The sequence below is a fragment of the Oryzias latipes genome, chromosome 3, assembly GCF_002234675.1.
Source record: "Oryzias latipes chromosome 3, ASM223467v1".
Taxonomy (NCBI): Eukaryota; Metazoa; Chordata; class Actinopteri; order Beloniformes; family Adrianichthyidae; genus Oryzias; species Oryzias latipes.
In genome coordinates, this window is record NC_019861.2 from 35,429,483 (window position 1) to 35,448,747 (window position 19,265).

Genomic DNA, 19,265 nt, shown 5'->3' on the forward strand with positions numbered 1-19,265 from the left:
ATGAGCCGAAGTCACACTAAATGCACGTTTTTAAATAAAAAGGTAAAGAGTGACGTGTGGATTTCACTTTTATGCACGTTTAAAATTCAATTAGAAATATGATGGCATTTAAAAAACACTTATAAAATAAAAACATATAAAATATACATGTAAAAACATTAATTCCACATCAAATTGAAGCATTAAAAATGTGACTAAGGTTTTCTTGAACCCAAACAAGAGTGAGATCTCCTGCTCTATCTCTCCTTGCTCTAGAACATTAAAAGCTGCTGCTCAGACACACCACTGAATAATTGTATTTTATTTTTTAAAATCAAATCTTCAAAGCTTAAACCTCATTTATATGTAACTTTAAATTGAACCTCATTTAAATTCTAAAATCAAAGACAAGCGGGTTTTATTTAAAATCTTTTTATTTCCAAAAAAATACACTGTATATTTTGAAGTTCCAAATATAAATGGTGTCCCGTCACATTCTGACACAGCTGCGCGTTTCATCCGCTTTACAAAAACGAGCATAAAAATACACCAATGGGCTTCATCGCCTCCACCTCCTTTGGTTTCAATGCACACTGATGCTAACTGAGGCCTTTAGCTTAAAAAAACCAACAAGACTTCCCTTAAATACACAACTAGGTCAGTTCATAACTGGATTTCCCCAACAAATTCCTTTAAAATACATGGTTTCTTTTGAAGAAAAGTCAGTTTTAGGATTGTATATCATATAAATGACATATAAAGTGTTCAAGCAAAGGACACTAACTTGGGTTGTTGCATGGATTTCTCTGCATTTCATAAGAAAACAAAACAAAAACAACTATGTGCGTTTCACTGGCATGAAAATCTGTTCTGGGAAGCTTAAAGGGGTCAAAGGTCAGGCGACACTTTTAGCACATGAAATTTTTGAATGAACAAAAAAGGCACAAAACCAACAACACAAGAGTTAACGACACTTTTATAAATATGGCACATTAGGAAGGAGCAAAGAACGTTTCAATCTGGTTCATGGGCTCAAACCAGGATAAAGAGAATAAATAACCAGATTGTAAATTTAAAGAAAATTGAAAACGAAGAATGTTGAAAATTCAAAAAAAATCCTACGTTTGAATAGTGAAAACGTAAAGCAATAAATCTGAAATAGTTAGCGACTAAAGCAAAATGTTCATTAGTAGCAGCTGCTGGTTTGGGTTTTTAGGCTTTTATTTTCAAGCCTCAATTTACAGTTTTAATTCAAAAATCCACATGTGGGAGGAGCTTTGAGCCCATTGGCTAACGAGACATGATTGACATGTGGTTCCAGGGGTTTTGGTGACGTCAGATCAGCGTCTGTTGATGAACCCAACTATCAAACCAGCAGATCATTGCTTTTTCAACTTTTTAAGATTGCGTTTTAGTTTACGTTGTGCACCTTTGAGTTTCAAACTTTTCAGATTTTCTTTTTTTTCTCTCGTCATATTTGCAACCTGGTGCCTCATTCCCTCTAAGCTGATCCTGATTTGACTGCATACTTGTCCGTTTTTTATTATTTTTAGAAGGTCTGGAGAATTGATCAGAGATCTAACTTTGCAGAAACACCCAAACTGTGAACTACAAAGAAATTCCTTGTTTTAATTGAAACATTTCGGTTAAAAAAACAAACAAAAAAACAGCAGCAATGCCTAAAAAGTGATCATTTTGGGGTTTGGGATGACGTCATGAAACTTTATTTAACGTATCGTCATCATCCAGAAGGACCTGGACTGAAATGAATCGACTCTCAGCTTTCCTTTTTTTGTTTTTCTGCTAAACAACAAGAATATAAAAGCGGTATTTGATTTTGCGGGTCCATTTTTCCGGGGTTGTCTGTCTTTGTGACACATTTCAATGACACTGTTTTCACAAACGGATTGTTTTCTGGCCCAAAACGCACGTTTCCTGCAGGTCCACCTCCACCGTGAAGCACTTTTGAACTACGGTCGATCAAAGTGCCGCTCAGAAACGCGTTTTGGAAACACGTGGAGAAAGGTGATCCGGATTTTCCCCGGATCATCAGCAAACCTCTCATCCGACTGCTGCTCCGTGTGAAAAGGCCTCTTCCAGTCATTTCAGCCCAGACGCCAAGCAGGAGACGGGAGTTAACAGAAAGTTGAAACCTCACATTCAGGTGCAACTCCAGCTGTATTCACTGCCTTCTTCTTAGACGGTCACCATTCCTACAGCAGAGAATCCTGGGAGATGAAGTTAATGGTGGATTACGGTTTCCACTGGTAATCTGTGCAGATCTCCATGTTTCTACGGCCGCTTCTGCTCGTCACAGGAGGACGCAGAGATGGGGTCCTCAGAGAAATGCCCCCTTAAATCTGGTCTCCATCTCTGCGTCTCGGTTCAGCCGTGCTCATCGGGGACAATAATCCATTCTGGACACCAGAGATTTAGATTACAAACATTCCTATACACAACATTTAAAAAAACAGACTGAATATATATTAAAAAACAAAAAAAAACTAAAATGAGCACCACAATCACAGGTGACGTTCTCTCTACACTTTCCTGCTCTCTGGAAACTTGGCACCGTTCGGTTCAAAATGTTTCTTCCCTTTTCTTTGAAAAGTTCTTGTAAGCAGCAGGCGGCGAGGTGAAAGAGGCTCCTCCCACACGTCCAGAAGCTGTGGAGGATTCCAGCGGCTGAAGCGGTTTCAGATCCGGATTTAAAAAATGCAAACGGATGAATATGAGGGGATGTTCAGTACCTCCTTTACTGGGTTGGAGCCTGGCTTGACTTGGATTGAACACATTAAATATTACAGTAGCGATAAAGAGCTGCCTTCCAGTCAAAGGAGAAGCTGGGTGCTGCTGAGGTATGACAGACTCTTACTTGGGTCAAAGCTCCTCAACCTGAAATGCTGATCTGCTTGGAAGTGGACTCCTGTTACCTTCAGAGGCGGGGGGAGCAGTCCTGGGGGGGTCTCACTGAGCTCTCTGGAGGCTGGCCTGGGTTTCCGCCTGCTGCTGCTCCTTGTTGAGGATGATGCTGATGATGGCGCCCTCGTGCTCCTTCATGTGCTCCATCAGACGCTCCTTGCTGGTGGACTCGAAGCCGCAAATGCAGCAGCAGAACAGGAGGACGCAGTACTCCATGCTGGGGGTGGGGGGCGGCTGGCCGGCACACGGGCAGCTTTTAGACTGCTCGGGGTCCTTCTGCTGGGGGGGCGGAGCTTCCTGGGGACACTGAGAGGAGTCGGCGGGAAGTGCGGGGACGCCCGAGGCGCCGTCGGTTTTGGCTGCCGATGGGAGCGGCGAGGGAGGTTCCAGCTTGACCTTTTCCTTTAAGGGTGCGGCCCCCGCGGGACCCTCAGCCACGGACTCCACCACTGCAGCCAACTTATGAGGAGCTCTGAGGGTCAAAAAAGAAAAAAAAAACATCAGCTATAAGACAGTTCTATTATAAGTTATAAACTGACCAATTAGATACCTCAACTAAAAGAAGGCGGAGCTTGCTGGCCGCCACCTCCAACGTTCAAAAACAGATTCTCCCGAGACCACTTTCAAGTGGTAAGGCTCCAACAAGCTCACTTCTGATTGGTGAAAGTGGTTGCCATAGAAACATGAGTCAGACCGACTTGGACCAATCACCGCTCACTGACGACGTCTGGCTAGAACATGGCGGCGTCCATACTGCGACTCATTTTCAGAGCTGGGCTGTGTCCGAATTCCCACCCTAGCCCCTACATAGTGCACTATTTAGTGCGTTCGCCTTTCTGTAGTGCTGTCCAAATCTGCAATTCCCAAATCCAGTGCCCTGGAGATTTCCCAGAAGTCTCTGGGGAAAAACCAGTGTGCAGCGATGCTCACTAGATCGGCAAATATAGACCACAATGCATTGCGGCGGAACATTTTTACCACCATTTTTTATTTAAATTAGGGATGTGACGATGACCACCACGTTTTATTTGTCTTTTTTAAAGTTACAGGACTGCATATGGTGCGTGACTTGAACTGTAATAAACACAATCATCTTTGCTAATAATCTACTTTTTCTGTGAGTCCCGTGTTCAAACTTCAAGGGCTTCTGGGGGGGAAAAGCCCGCATCCTCCTGTGCAAGGGAGGGACAGTCCATTAAACACTATGGGGGATTTTTTTAGTGTGTGTCTGATTTTTAATTAACTGCTTGCCCCGTTTCAGTACTTGTAATGTTCACAGATAATGTTAAATGAAATACACAAGGTGGACAAATAACAGCAGCAGCTGCATGACTCATTCAAGCGACACCTGATCACTTTTTCACATCACAAAACAAAAACGTAGTGACCATGATTTTTAAATTCAGGGCACTACATAGATAGTTTTTTAGTAGTTAGGGGTTAGGGTGGGAATTCGGACACTGCCCGGGTTTTCAAAGCTCGACATGACCTTTGACCCTGCTCTGCTTTAGTCTGAGCGAAAGCGCTTGGAAAATGAGGGATCTGAGAGGTCGTCTCTTCCGAGTTCTGCAGGTATTTGCTGTCGGAAATGCCAAGTAACTGCCGACACGTCTCCCCTCTGACGGCAGGAGTTCGCTCTTCACCGGACAGACTTGAAATGCAGACGCGAGCGCGCGCTAAAGACTGTTTGCAGTCCGTCCGGCGGACACGCTTGGAGCGCTACACTGTGTCCTAGATGAGGAGGTCATGGGGGCCCAAAGCCGTTTGGAGCTTTTCCTCAAAAACATCACAGCATAAAACGTCTAGCCGTGTTTGTGTTTTGATGTTTGTTTTATTTGAAGTGAACACACACACACACACACCTACACACACACACACACACACACACACACACCTACACACATTCTTATACTGCAATGCAGCAGAGGAGGCGGGGAAAACCGCTGGAGGGTAAACAGAGACGTGCTGCTGTTGCAGAAGAGGAACGTCAATCACAAAAACATCATCATAATAATTGGAAACAGCTCTAACATGCTAACCTCCAGGGTTTTGGGACTAACGCAGTCCTGGTCCTGGACGGTTTCTTTTCAATGAAACGAGTCCATAATAGTTCAAGCACGGCCCAGTTTTAGAGCAGCTGCTTGAAGTTTTCTTCGGTTGAAACAAAGAAACCAAAATGAACGATTCCATTTCTGTTCAGAGCAACTTTTAGACAGAAAAACAGCCTTTACTTTGATTCAGCTTTCAATGCAAACTTCTTTTATGTATGAACTCCTAGTTCATGAACAAGCCAATCATTTTGGTATTCAATCATAAGAAATGAATCCCATTTGTCTTAAACGGACTCAGGATGTTCAGCCTTGAAGGCAAACCTTAATGGAAGCAGAATGAATCCACCTTAAAGGCGTAGAAGGAGCGAGGTACCGGCAGCCATGGAGACAGACACCGGGGCAGAGATGAAGCCGACGCCGGCAGAAGCTTACCGGCTGCTCTGGGAGATGGCCTCGTTTATGGCTTTGTTGACTTGCTCGTAGTTGTAGTTCTGGTCTCCGGCGTGTTTCCACATGTGGGACTTTAGAGACGGGGGGTGACTGCACACATATCCACACAGGGAACACCTAGCAGAGGAAAATACGGTCACGTTGGGGGGGGTGTTTTAAACACTATTACACCACGGCCCGGGGGAATTCTCCATTCTGATTGGCTGCTGGCTGTGCTTTAAGTGAGGGTTAAACGCTGACGAAGAGAGCCTCATCAGAATTTAAGGCATGACGTGGAAGCCTGAACCGTCCGACGCAAAGTGGAGGAGTGCGTTCATGTCTGATAACGCACGCTTCAAAGGCCATTAACCCGCTTACACGATCACTTAGACGATAAATAAACATTCAACCAGTTTTTAGTCCTCAACTCTTCTTATTTTTCAGTTTGGATTGAAAAGAGGACTATTTTTGACTTTTTAATGCACACCCAGCAGCCAATCAGAATCGAGTATTCACCCAGACCATGGCATAAAAAGTGATAACGCACATTGATAACCACACGCCTAAAAAAGTAGTTCCGGTCACACAGCTTAAACGTTCTGTATCACTGCTCTGGCGTCTTTAAAACCAACTTGAGCTTCATCATCTTCATCATCCATTCTGGACAAAAACAAGCGGTAAGACGTGAAATTTCTCTGATCTGGTGTTTTATTAAACCATCGTGACCATCAGCATAGACATGGCTTTCATTGGCCGCTGCACTTGAGGTCCGCGCCGACCGAGCCGGCAAAATAACCACACCACCTAAATAGTCCGCTTTTTGTGAAAAAAAGCGATCCAAATCGAAACTGGTTGACCGTTTATTTCTTTTGTAAGTGACCATTGTATAAGCGGGTTAATGGCTGACGAAGTGTGCATGATCAGAAATGGCGTTCATTTCTGATCATGCACGCCTCGTCTGCCATTAACCCTTACTAAACCGGCTCCTCAGCATCAGAGACGAAGCCTTAACAACGAGCTGAAGTCCTTTGGGAAAGAAAAAACATAAAATCCCACCATGTGTTGTGATTCAACAACAGTCATATGATAACTGTGACCACTAACCCTCCATGGGGTTGTTTACATCAGCGATCACATTCCTGTTCATTAGTGTTTGGTACCACACAGAAGTTGTTTGTCTGAACCCTTTCTGGCTTCTCCTGGTTTATATCGATTGATCCTGGATTGATTGATTGATTTCCCTTCTTCCCAAACTCAAGGGTTCCCAGAGGAAAAACGTACGCAGGAAAAGAAGACGACCGTATAACAGAGGGGGTTCACGAACACTGGGACCCCCCGCCAAAGACATGCCAGTTCTTTGGGATGAAGACAAACAATAAGGCGGTTTTAGTTCACGGTTCGACGGTCCCCGGTTTGTACGCCTGATTGTCTCGTCTTGACTGCAGATTAGTGATTAAAGTTAGATTAGATTCAGCGACTCAGTTTTTCTGATTCATCCGAACAGAGCGATAACTTTCTCTACTGCACTTCTTTCTCTATCAAAGTTTTGTCCTCAGGTTAGTTGATGTTCACAGAATCACCATCATCGCTGAGCCTATAGAGATACGCAATCATTGCATCAGCAAACATCTGAGTTTCATCCACACCACCAGCAACCGACACAAACTCTGCAACTTCTGCGCTCCAAAGGATTCTGTGGAGGATTCCTACAGATCCACCTGTTCCATGACAGCTAAACTACAAGCAGTATTTATAAGTAGAAAAGGGCAAACAGGTGGATGGAAGTCTTTTTTTTAACCAGTTTTTTTCTAAACGACAAAGCGTGTTCAGTCGTTTGTGGCGAGGTATCCGTTCCATAAAAACCTGCGATAGGTGAATTCTGTGTAGCAGGATTCTAGATGTTTTTAGGCTGTACCGCCCCTCACTACACGCTTTACACACATTTGTTAGCCAGAAATGAACATTTTTACACTCTTCTCTCTTTTTTTTTAAACTCTCAAAGTTCAAACCTTTGTAAACAAATAAGTCCAGTGTTACAGAATTTGGCAAACTGAACACATTCTGTACAGGAGACGCGGAACAGAGATTGATTGGCAAGGTCTACAGCCAATCAGGACGCAGAACGCCATGCGCTGTTAATTGTTAATTTTATTGCAAATTTTATTTGGGAAATTGACTTAATAAATGCGCGGCTTTTCTCCATGGGTGTGCGATTGTGGCCCTGCAACAGACTGATGACCTGTCCAGGATTCCCCCTGCCGAGTAGTCAGGATAGGCTCCAGCAGCCCCGTGACCCATAAATGGACAAATTGTGTTGTTGTATTTTTTAAATGGTGCAGCTTTATGTTATACGATTACACAAACAGCGAATGTCACCAACATCTGTGTGAATGTTTCACATAGAGACAGCAGAACCAGCTTTTCTTTCTTTATCAGAAAACCTTTCAGCGGTGGACCAATGAAATGCCAGTATGGGATCATTTTCATTCTTTGTTCATTAACTTGGTCTGTGTCCAAAGTGTTGGTGAGTCTAACCTTCATTGCCTGAATGCATTTTTAATTATATAATTATTACTTGGTTTTTCATCCGTAAGCTTTATTTTGTTTAAAACCACCAGGTGATGCGATTTTTCTGCAGCATTTCTGGATTAAATGGTAGGTTGCGACTCGGCAACATATGGGGATAACGAGCTTCACCCAAACATGTTCGTAAGGGAAAAATATGTTTTATTGTACGTGTTTTAAAACTATATAAAGCTGTGGTCTTTATGTGAAATTTTCACAGATGTATCCTAAATGAAACACGTTTAAACCACAGAAGAAGGTATAAATTAACGTAAAGGTACAACCTAAACTATGAACAGCAAATTCACGTAAAGTCCCGTCGGCTAAAAAAACTTTGACGGACATCTGCACACATCGACGGACGCAAGAAACACTTATGAACTGCATATATCACGCATGAAATGTGCAACATGTATGTAGAAGCACAGCCGTCAATCAATTAAAATATATATTTTTTTACATTTAGTGTTTAGCAGACGCCCTTCTCTAAAGCGACATCCAAATGAGGTTTCATTTAACGATAAATATTATGTAGCAAGTTAGTTACTGATGTTTCAAAGGACAGAAGTCCAGCGTTTCTTTAGCTGCGGACCTATAAACACTTTACATTTATCATCCTTCATTAAATATTTAGATTCCTGTCCACAGCAAGCAATTTATTTACTATTTTTCCAGAGAAATTTAGAAGATTGAGAGGAAAAATAAACTAGAGGGTGAAGGAGAAGAGGATTTTATTTTTTTTTACCATGCAAGGCTCTTTGTGTTGCAGTTTGCTGCATAAAATGTGCTTTGTGAATAAATAATTCCATACAATACATGTACCTTAGAGAAGATAAATAGATCAAATGTGCCATAAGATGGAGGTGATTGGAAACAAAACCTGTGTTTAGTAGCATCACACCTCAGCGGGATGAGGGCTTCGCTGCTTTTCTAGTTTTTCACAGCCTTCTTAGGTGTTCGCTGCTCTAAAATGACTTGAATACCGCATTTATTCTGAACAGTTCAGGTTATTTTTTTCAGAGAAACCATCCTGTAGGTGCTTTAGCGCTACATCCACTACAGTGGAGATCACCAATCAGAGTCTGTTCGTGCCGTCCAACACGAAGGTTGACACGAGGTCCTGCGGGCCGGGTCCGTCCCGCCTCGTCCCCTCCTCACCTGTACTGCTCCAGCAGCTGCACCGCCTGATGCCCCTGGGGGTGCCTCCTCATGTGGCTCTTCAGGCTGTTCATGTTGGTGGTGGCAAAGTCGCAGCTACAGCAGCTGGCGGGGGCAGAAGAAGCAGAGGGAGAGCGTGAGGACGGGGCAGCCGCCTAACAAGCAGCAGAGCCAGGTCAGAGCGGCGCTCCCAGCCCGTGGCCTGCAGGGAGACCAGGGATTTACAGCAGAACAGAGGAAATTGCTCCTTTAAGGAAACCGTAAATCAGCGTTTCTCCCGGGATGTTTGAAGATGAGGCTTTTGTTGCAGCTTTAGAGGCAAACGCCGGTTTTGTTGGAGGCTACGCACGGATAGCTGCCCAACATTAAAGCCAAGAGGTTTTTATTGAGACGCAAAACAAAATTCTTGTTGGTTTTTTCATCGACATGAGTCTTCTGCCTGCCTGGGTTTATGAACGGGCTTAAAGCTGCAGCAAAATTCCAGCTGAACAGTTCAAGGAGGGAGAAACTCATCAGAAACTCTCCAGCTGTAATCTGCTGGCAGAGCGGCCAGTGCAGAAATCAAGGAGCCCCGAGTGGAGCTGTGGAAAATGATTAGAGGGCGAAAATCACAGTGTTGAAGGGAAATATGGAAGTTTCTGCAATTCCAAAAGTTCTGCGTTTTTATATCTGAAGCCAAGGTCAGGGCAGAGAGCACTCTTTCTGAGAGCAGCTGGAGGAAAACAGAGACGGTCGTCCAGACCAGCCAGCAGATTTCTCTGCTTTCATACAAACTGAAGAAAAACGGATGTTCCCCCCTTTTTATCCAAATATCAGGGGTTTTTGAGCGTCTTTCACCAGAGTTGGTGAAGGTTTCTTTTGTTTGATGACAAAAAAATGTTTCCAGATAGGAAATGTACATAAATAGGGGTTTGGGTTTGACTCATCTCTGGTTTAAATGTCTTTGTAACCATAACAAAAAACATGTTATGGTTACAAATATTTTTTGGTTACATTTCAATTCAAAATATTTGGTAACATTTTCAGTGGAGACTCTAAAATTTGAAAAGAGCAGACGTGTGAAAGAGTCCGATTTGACCAATTCTTCAAAAGGTTGGTTTTTAATCTATAAAAATGATACGATTGTCACATCAGAGTAAATTTGATCTGTTTCTTTCCCCCAAGAAAAGCTGAGAAACAGATTCATTTCCATGTGTTTCCATCTTCAAATCACAACAAACTCCCTTTTAGACACAAATGCAGTCAATGCAATGTCAAGTGTAGCCTGTTCAGATGATCAGAACAGCTTTACTGCCCCCTAGAGGATCTCTATACACATTGCAGCTGGACCCTAACATTAAAATTAACACTTAAAAGCTCAAAAAGTTGATTTTGCTTGTATAAGCTGTTAAAACAAACAAAAATAACATGTTATAATGCATCTGTGTGGATGCTTTTAGTGAAACGCACAATTTTTGTTATGTCAAAAACCAAAGCATGAAGTCTACACTACATACTTCTGAACATAACACTTTTATGGTCGTTTCTTTTTAAATGACATAAAGCTAACTCTGTGACGTAAAACTCCTAAAAGTCTTGCCCCGTCGTATTTTCTTTTTTAAAGGGATAAAAACTCAGAGCTGAAGAACAAATGTGAAAGAATAACCCTTTCAAATGGTTTAAGGATGCTGCCGGCCTCTCTCCTCCACACAAACACACTGATCGTGGGATGTGGGGTTTCTGAGGCGTCGGCCTGAAGGATGATTAGTCTTTCAGGTCGAGGTGGGCCGTGGTGGCCGTGCTCTGCAGCTGCAGCAGCCTCCTTATTTATGCAGAAGAAAGGGGTTTTCTTTTGATCTGCAGCATCAGATTAAAACTTTCATCACTTCCTGCATGAAAACACAACACCAAAACGCCGGCATGTATTTGGTTCATCAGTGGGTGAATGTGTGAGAATAACACCGTTAACCACAGAGGAGTCGACTCCTCCAACTGAATATTTTTAAATCCAGGCTAAGAATGGAGGAGAAAATCCCTTTTAACTGTACCTCTGTAACATTAACTCTCTTTTTAAATTGTAGTTAAAATTTTAAATGTTTAGATTTTTATTGTAAATGTAACTTATTGTTTCCTCCTAGCCAGGACTCCTTTGAGATTCTTAATCTCAATGGGACATTTCTTAGGTAAATAAAGGTTAAATTAAAAAAATACAAATACTCCTGTGGTCAGGATAAGAGTGACGGCAGTTCAAAGAGCGTCTTTCATCTCCGGTGAACATTTCTACTCCTATGCGTGCATTTCTTTGAGCGGACTCACCGGTACGGTTTGTCAGAGTTGTGGATCCTCCGGTGGTTCCTCACTCCGACGTACGTGGAGCTGGTGTAGTTGCACACGTCGCATTTGAACATCTTCTGCGCGTTACCCTCTGGAGGGGACATTCAACAGAGCGGCTCTTCACTGCGGTCTGAGCGCCAAAACACCAAACCGTCCGCCGGCGAAGTGTCGGCTTTACCTTCGTCCGTTCCCATGTCGGCGTCTTCCACTGAGGCGACGGCCTCTGCGACCGCCGTGAGGGCCGGCACGTCGCCCCCGACGCTGAGGTGCTCCCGTTCATGACTTCTTAACTGACTCTGGGGTAGATGAAGAAAAAAAAACAAAAACAACAATCAAATGTACATTTCAACAAACAGGAAGTGAAACTACTAGCATGGGTTATCGTCTAAAACTAGACGGGGCACAAGCAGCAACTTATCCTTCATCTGTTCAAGATAATCCATCATAACCCAAAGTCTAAAACTGGCTGGATGAAGCTGAAATGAATCAACTCTATAAACATGAACTCACAGCTGGAGAGACGCCCGATTCCACACATTCTGTTCCCTCGTTTCCTGTCTTCACACAGCAGAGCAGCGACTAATGATGTGGAGGCGGCTGTGTGATCAACTGTTTGCTGAAAAACATCTCCAGTCCTAAATCAGATGTCAGGCCTAATATGGCGTTTAGCTTGGTGCTTCTCCATCTCACTTGTTGTGAGAGGACAGACAGCAGACCGGAGAGGTTTTTACTGGGCGGAGCTTCAAAGGACTGATTAGCAAAACCTCAAAAGAGGCGGTGCTAGCTACAACACTTTAAGATTCACATAACAGACAAAATGCTGGGAAAAAAAACAACCTCTGCAGTTTGAACGTTTTAAAAAAACTTAGACTTAAAAGGAAGCAAAAACTTGAGTTTGTTTGATAGAGTGATGAAATGCTAAGATATACAGTCGCCCCGCGTTTATGTGGGTATTAATTTCTGAAAATAACTTCCAAAATCTGCAAAGCAGTCAACTTAATTTTAGTCATTCCAGATGTTTAAAGGCTGCAGAACTCCTCACTACACACTTGATCCACTTTTTCAGCCAGATATGAGCATTTTCACACTTTTCCAACTGAACACAATCTTTACAGGCTTTCCTCTGGCGCTGCACTCGAGGTCCGCGCTGGCAGAGCCGGCAAAAGAGCCGCACCACCTGACAAAGAGTCCGCTTTTGGTGAAAAAAAAGGCAATCCAAACCGAAAAAATACCAAGAATAAAGGACTAAAAACTGGTTGAATGTTTCTGTCTTTTGTAAGTGACCATTGTACGGTCACTTACCGTGGAAGCCTGAACCGTCCTGTGTTTTGTCCACGGCGTGCGTTAATTTCTCAGCATGCATACTTTGTCGGCCATCAACCCTTTAATACCAGAGTTGTCGCCAGCGACACCTAAATAACAGACTCTCTTTGACGCACCATAACTCATCGACCGTTTACGCAATCAACATTAATCCGCTTATTCAAAGCCTGAAACGGTTGAAGAGTCAAAAGGCTGTAAACAACTCCGGCGTGAAAGCGGTTGCTGGGGTTTACGGGGAAGAGCAAACCCGTTTGAAGCCAGGAGGAGTTCTCACCTTGTAGTAGAAGCTGTCTGGACACTGTTTGCACTGGTACGTCCTGGTCTTGCAGTGGTGGATCATGTGGTTCTCCAGGTCTTTGCTGTTAGAGGCTTTGTGCTCACAGATGGGACACTGATACGGCGGCCTCTGCTTGTGCACCCGCAGGTGCTGCTTGATGTAGCCCTTGTTGCAGCTGCTGTAGCGGCACAGACGGCACCGGTACGGCCTCTCGCTGCCGGGGACGTAGTCCACCAAGCCCCCATCGGGAGGCAGCCCGTCTCCTCCGGGGATGCTGCACATGTAGCCCTCCGCTCCGTTCTCCGCGACCACGCCAGCCAGGCCGCTTCGCTGGAACTGCGCGTTGTCCCTCAGCTCCTTCAAAATGTCCTCGTCTGAGGCGTTCTGGTCCGAGCGCTCTCGGAGTCTTTCGATGACGGTGAGCAGCGACATGCTGATGCCAGCTTTCGTGGAGGGGCTCTCGTCGTCTCCGCCGGCCAGTGGACATAAATCTTCCTCGCTGCCAAGCTCTAAATTCAGCAGAGCTGCTGCGCTCCCTTTGTCAGAAGCTTTCTTTCCCGCCTCCAAAAGCTTATGGCCCGCGCACGGCGTCAGGTTCACTTTGGCGCCGGAGGCGGGCAGCTCCGGCATCCTCATCGGCATGGCAACGAGAGCCTCGGCGGCCAAAGAATGAAGGCGGAGGGATTCGGAGTGGGTCCTCTTGCGACCGGCAGGCGGGATGTTCTCATCCCTCGAGGAGTCGCTGCTTTTGATACCAGGGGGTTTGACGTCGCCCCCTGCAGGCTGACTGTCAGCGGCGACGTCTGCTGCGTAGTCCTGCTCTCCCTGTTTAGCAGCCAGCAAGCCCTTGTCCCGGTCCATGTCCGGGCCGAGCAGGAGGGGCTTGGTCACCAGGAGCGAGTCTTCAGCTGAAGGGAGCCGCTCCACGATCACGTTGATGTGGCCCACGCTGTTGGGACTGCTGTTGATGATCTTCTGAGCTGACGACAGCAGGCTGTCCGGCACAGAGGAGCCGCCGCGCCGACCGTCCAACTCCAGCTCGGCCTCCGCCTCAGTGGTCACCTGCACCTCCACCGCAGGCTCCTCTGAGCCCATGTCTTTGGGGTACTCGCTGTCCTCCTCCCCTTTTGCGGCTTTTGGACTTTGACTGAGACCGGGAACGGTGAGATTCAGCGTGTCCTCCTTGTTCTCGACGGTCAGAGGCACGCAGAGCTGGAGCTTGAAGGGGAGTTTCTGCAGGCTCTGGTCTTGAAGAACGGGAGAAAGCACGACGATGTCTTCCCTGGGGGCCACGCTGTTGGCAGGAACTTGCACCTCTTTTTTTGCGGAGCCCCCATCTTCCTCCTCAAAAATGGGGTAGGAACAATCCACCAGGCCGGCGTGCTTCCAGGCGTGGGTCTTCAGCATCCGTTGCTGTGTGCAGACGTAGCTGCAGATCAGGCAGCGGTACAGACCATACTCCTCAAACTTGTACCAGCTCTTCCTGGAGCTCTCCACCGAGCCTTGGACCCCCTCCCCATGCAACCTGCTGCGCCCCCCGTCTACATCCTCCTTCCCCTCCAGGTCTGAAGGTGCAGAGCTGCCCCTGGTGTCCCCTCCCTCGTCGAAGTGCAGCCGGACGTGAGCTTCCAGCTGAGCCTGGTCTCTGGAGGCAAAGTGACACTCGGAGCACATGAGGATGAGGTCGCTGTGCTGCTCGTTGTGCTGCTTCAGGTGCTCCTTCAGCTGGGGCAGCGTCTGGGACAGGAAGGGGCACAGGCTGCACTGGTAGCACGTCACCGTCCGCCTCTGGGCCCCGCCCGTGGCCACGCTGTTGTTGTTGCTGTCGTCACCCGACGCCGGTGAGGAGAGAGCGCCGTCATGGCCGCCCGCTTTCCTGGCCTCCTCCGGACAGTGCCTTTTAACTTTCTTACACGCAGAAGCCTCCTCAACGGCACCCCCTCCCGCAGAAGTTGCCACATGGAGCACCCGCTTCTGGCCCCCCAGGGTGCCCCGCCGATGGGGCTGCTTCTCAACGATCTTACTGAGCTTCTCGATGACTTGGATGAGAGAGTCGTCGGCTTGTCTCAGCTGAAAATGGCGGGGAGCTTCCTTGGCTTCCTGCTGCCGCCTCTGAGAGCGGGATCCCAGCACGGGGGAAGAGGAGGCCGCAGATGAAGAAGAGTGTGTGATGAGGACAGCTGCACCGCTGTTCTCATCCATGACCTGGAAGACAGCAGGGAACAAGAGCGAAGGCAGCGTTTAGACCGAGCCACAACAGAGTGCTGATCATCCCCTTCAAATATATGTTAAACCCTGAAACTTCTCTGCCTGTCCTCCCAAAAGTGCCAACATCCCATAATCAACGTTTAATAAACAAAAAAGAATCTTAAAAAAAGAAGAGCAAAAGTCAAGCTTTGAACATAAAAGAAAAGTACAAAAAAGTTTTCATACAATGAAATTTAAACCGTTGTTCACCTTCAAAAATAATCTTCAAATTCTTCCAGCCGACCATTTTCTAAAGAAGTACACCTTGAACCCCGCCTCCTCCAACAAAAAGGGTTATTTTTCTATCAAATAGAAAACAGTAAAATGTCTAAAGACCAGTTAATGTCGAAAGAAAAAGTCTGAAAGGATTTTTAGAAATTCAGCAGCAAAACACAAACGTCTGTGTTTCTGACTATCATCTTTAACATCCTGATTAGACACAAAAAGGACCAAAAGCCGTTTGGTAACTTCATAAGAGCGACTCCAAAGGTCTAAAACATGCAGCTCTGCATCACTCTGAGCTTCTGACTGGGTTAAGAACCCAAACCAGTGTGGGATTATTGGCTTTGTAGTCCAATCAAAAGAAGCTCCTACAAGCGTCAGACGGGATCACAGCGATCAGTATTTCTGCCTACAGAACATGTTTGTGGTATGTAAACAAAGGGCAATTTGACTTCACCGCTTCCTGTCTGAAGAACACGTCTGATCGCAGGAACACGCCTGTGGCTGTCAAAGCCGCAACGCTGACAGCCCGGCCGACTGGAAAAGGTCCACTTTTACCCAAAAAAAGCTTTTATTTCACTATTTTAAATACAAATGAAGACTTTCAAGTGAAGAAGTTGCTTTTCTTGGTTCTACAAAGGGAATTGGCCTCTTTTTTCATTAAAAAGAGAAGCTTTTTTTAATGAAAGAGTTCAGTTGAATGGGATTTTGATACCAGGAATCAAGCTGTTGATGTATTTGTTTCTGTAAAAACTAAAGCTTGAGCCGTGTCGACTCCCGTGGCGTCCCCCCCCCCCCCAGGTATTTAGTGAAGCTTTCCTCAACAAAGTGTCACATTTGAATATTGTTTGCATCTCTCCATACGACTGCCTATTAATATTGTTACTGAAAAAGCTGTTGATAAAAGGTGCAAAAAAATAACCTTTACTTTAAATTCAATGTTCATCTGTAAATATGACATGAAAAGTGTAAATGAAATGATCCTAATAAGAATAATCAAATCAATAATGTATAGAAGAACAATCTGATATTTCAAGTCAGATTCTGAATAAATACAAACCAATTTTTATTTATTATTTTAAGAAATTAACAACATTTATGCTTTTGCGGGGCCAGATGCCCTAAAAGGTTATCTGCTGTTTGTGAATTGGTTGTTTGGAAAAGCAATAATGAAACTTCTTTTAAAAAAAAAAAAAAACCTTTTAAATGAGGTTTTGACTTGAGTGCAAACAGGAAAGTTATCATCCTCCTTCAGTAAAGCGAGGCAGATAAGGCGGGACTGAACAAACAGCACAGATTAGCTTTCATCGGTGTGGTTTGAAGACTGAAAGCAGAGCTTAGAGACCCCCTGATAAGGACAACAGTTAAATCCATCCATCCATTCCCACGGCTCACAACCACCACGTGCGTCTGTTTACAAACGCAACCGGAAATCTCTCAGCTCCCGCCGTTTGATGTCCCTTTTTTTTAACGTCTGCATCACTTTCTCCCGGCGGTCCTCTGACCGCACTTCCCCTTCCATTTTCTCCCACTTCTGCTTTCGCGAACACATCAAAAACTCTGGATCCGAAGCGGCTGGAGGAGGAGGAGAGGAAAATACTTAAGTGAGTCACTCCATGATCCGGGAGGGGACGGGGGGACGTCAGCCGCCCCTCTCGCAGCAGCACCTGTTCAGGGCTAAAATACATGTATGTGGCCCGCTCCCGCTTTAAATAAAATAATAAAGCCCCACAAGGACTAAAAGCGTTGAAATGAGCGGGAAAAAAGCCCCCACGTTCACGCGGACTCCTTCGTTTCAAACTGGGGTTCAGGCAGTGGCCTCACTGCTAGCTTATAACAGCCTGTTGTTCCAACACGAGTTTTTTTTCCCCCACACACACGAAACTAAAACGTCTGTTAATGAGTGACATCTGCGCGCGCAGCTTCACGTAAAAACTAACCAGATACTCACCGACAGAAACGAGACTCGACGCTCTTTGTCCTCAGCGCATAAAAAAGCGGCTTGGTTTTATTCGTTAGCCATAAAAAAAGAGACTGGCCTCACTGTCTCCCCACACTGCAAAATGGCGATGATGGAACCGCGGTCACGTGACCCGGAGTTTGTGTCAGGTGGTCCTGCCAGCGGGCGTATGGTGTGCTGCCTTCAAGTGCTGCTCGTTTAACACAAGGTCACCTTGCGATGCGTTCAAACGTCACACATCTGTACTATTTTTCTGTGACTTTTTCAGTTTAAACTACCAAATAAAATACGTCTGTACCTGTAATACATATTAGTATTTTTATGTCACAATTACCCTTTTGGGAAAGGGAAAAAAACTGTGGTACCTCTATTTAAAAAATGTATTTAACAGATATTGTTAGCAAAAGCAATTTTCTATTATTTGAATTTTTCATGGTTTTGCCCATTTAATTTCTAATGTCGCTCTTTTCTTTCATCTTTGACAAAAATAAGTGTTTTTTATCGTGCAAAATTATGTAGCCTATTCAAATGAACTTTTGGTACTCCAATAGAATTTATAAAAATATTAAAAAACCTCAAATAATTTCCACATAAACAAAAACTTCCAACTCAAACATATTTTATTGCAAAAGACAACATGCTGGAAAATTGCACCTGTTAAAAATCACAAACCTTATCTTCTCCTCATATCTTGATTCCGTAATATTCATTTAAATTAATTAATATACATAAAAACACATTTACTGTGTTTCCTTTGGGTATCTGCTTTTTTTAACTGATTGCAACTTAATTTTGTTTGGATTTTTGTTGTAAAAACACACAATTATGGATCACTCAAGTTGGTTTCCCAATTTACGAAAAAAGGCTGAAGAAACAAAGGAAACCTCAGAAAGTAGACTTGAATTGAAATTAACTTTATTTATCTTACAGGGAAAAATTTACGTGTCATGAAAGCCCCAAAATAAAAACAAACAAGTAAACAGATACATAAATGATTGTGCAAATTTTGATTATTTAAAGTCAGATAGAGGAAACACTTGAGAAAATCCTGAAGGGTTTTTATATGAGCAACAGTTTGTAAATCAGTTTTCGTAAGAGATAAGCCTGTAAATGTGTGACAGCTTCACAGTAAAAAAACAAAACAAAAATCCTTTTAAAATGAGCCGTCGCCATTAAAAAAGTTAAAGTTTAAACTTCAGGCAGCAGTAAAAAAGAAATGGAGCAGCTGTCCTCTCTGAGGAGATAAGCGTGAGGGGAGTGTCAGTCACTCAGGGAAAGAAAACATGAAAAACGTGAGCATGTACTCCAAAACCTTTATGCCCCAACACGAGGCAGAACTCCGCCATCAAGACAAGAATGTCTTAAATGAGGACAAAAAAAGAAAAACAGCAGCTGGAGGTGGAATCAGCTTTCAAACAGGAGAAATATAAAAGCAAACCATAGACAGAACCATGCAAAAGATGGATCTGATAGAACTAGTTCCTGAATAAAAAAAGCCTTTTGAGGGCCTAGCAAAACTCAGAGTTTGTAGCAACAATTGGGACAAAAACTACCCCCCTGAACCTGTTTACTGGCCAAACTGCTGTTCTCAAAACACTGGCCCAGATGTGGCTGTGCCCCCCGCTGTGATCTGACCCCACAAAGTGACCCGGCTGTGCTCTTCTTTAATGGGAGAGCGACAGGCAGCCGCCTCAACGCGGTTCTGATTCTCCTGGGAGTTTTGAAATCTGGGAATCAGAACTGACGGATGCTGGAGTCACAAACAGACGAAACCCTTAGTCTGGTCCTGCACCTGTTTGCAGCAAAGACCTGCTACAGG

The 19,265-nt window shown here is 44.6% G+C and overlaps 1 protein-coding gene across 1 annotated transcript; it reads right to left on the bottom strand.

Moving 5' to 3' along the window:
- Positions 1 to 395: 395 nt before the first annotated feature.
- Positions 396 to 17,566, bottom strand: znf507 (zinc finger protein 507). Its single transcript, XM_011494238.3, has 7 exons — positions 17,438 to 17,566; positions 13,015 to 15,222; positions 11,596 to 11,713; positions 11,400 to 11,508; positions 9,105 to 9,209; positions 5,385 to 5,519; positions 396 to 3,373 (listed from the first exon to the last, which is right to left on the bottom strand). The coding sequence occupies exons 2-7, from the start codon at positions 15,217 to 15,219 to the stop codon at positions 2,947 to 2,949; spliced, it is 3,099 nt and encodes a 1,032-aa protein (XP_011492540.1). The 5' UTR covers positions 15,220 to 15,222; positions 17,438 to 17,566; the 3' UTR covers positions 396 to 2,946.
- Positions 17,567 to 19,265: the final 1,699 nt, after the last annotated feature.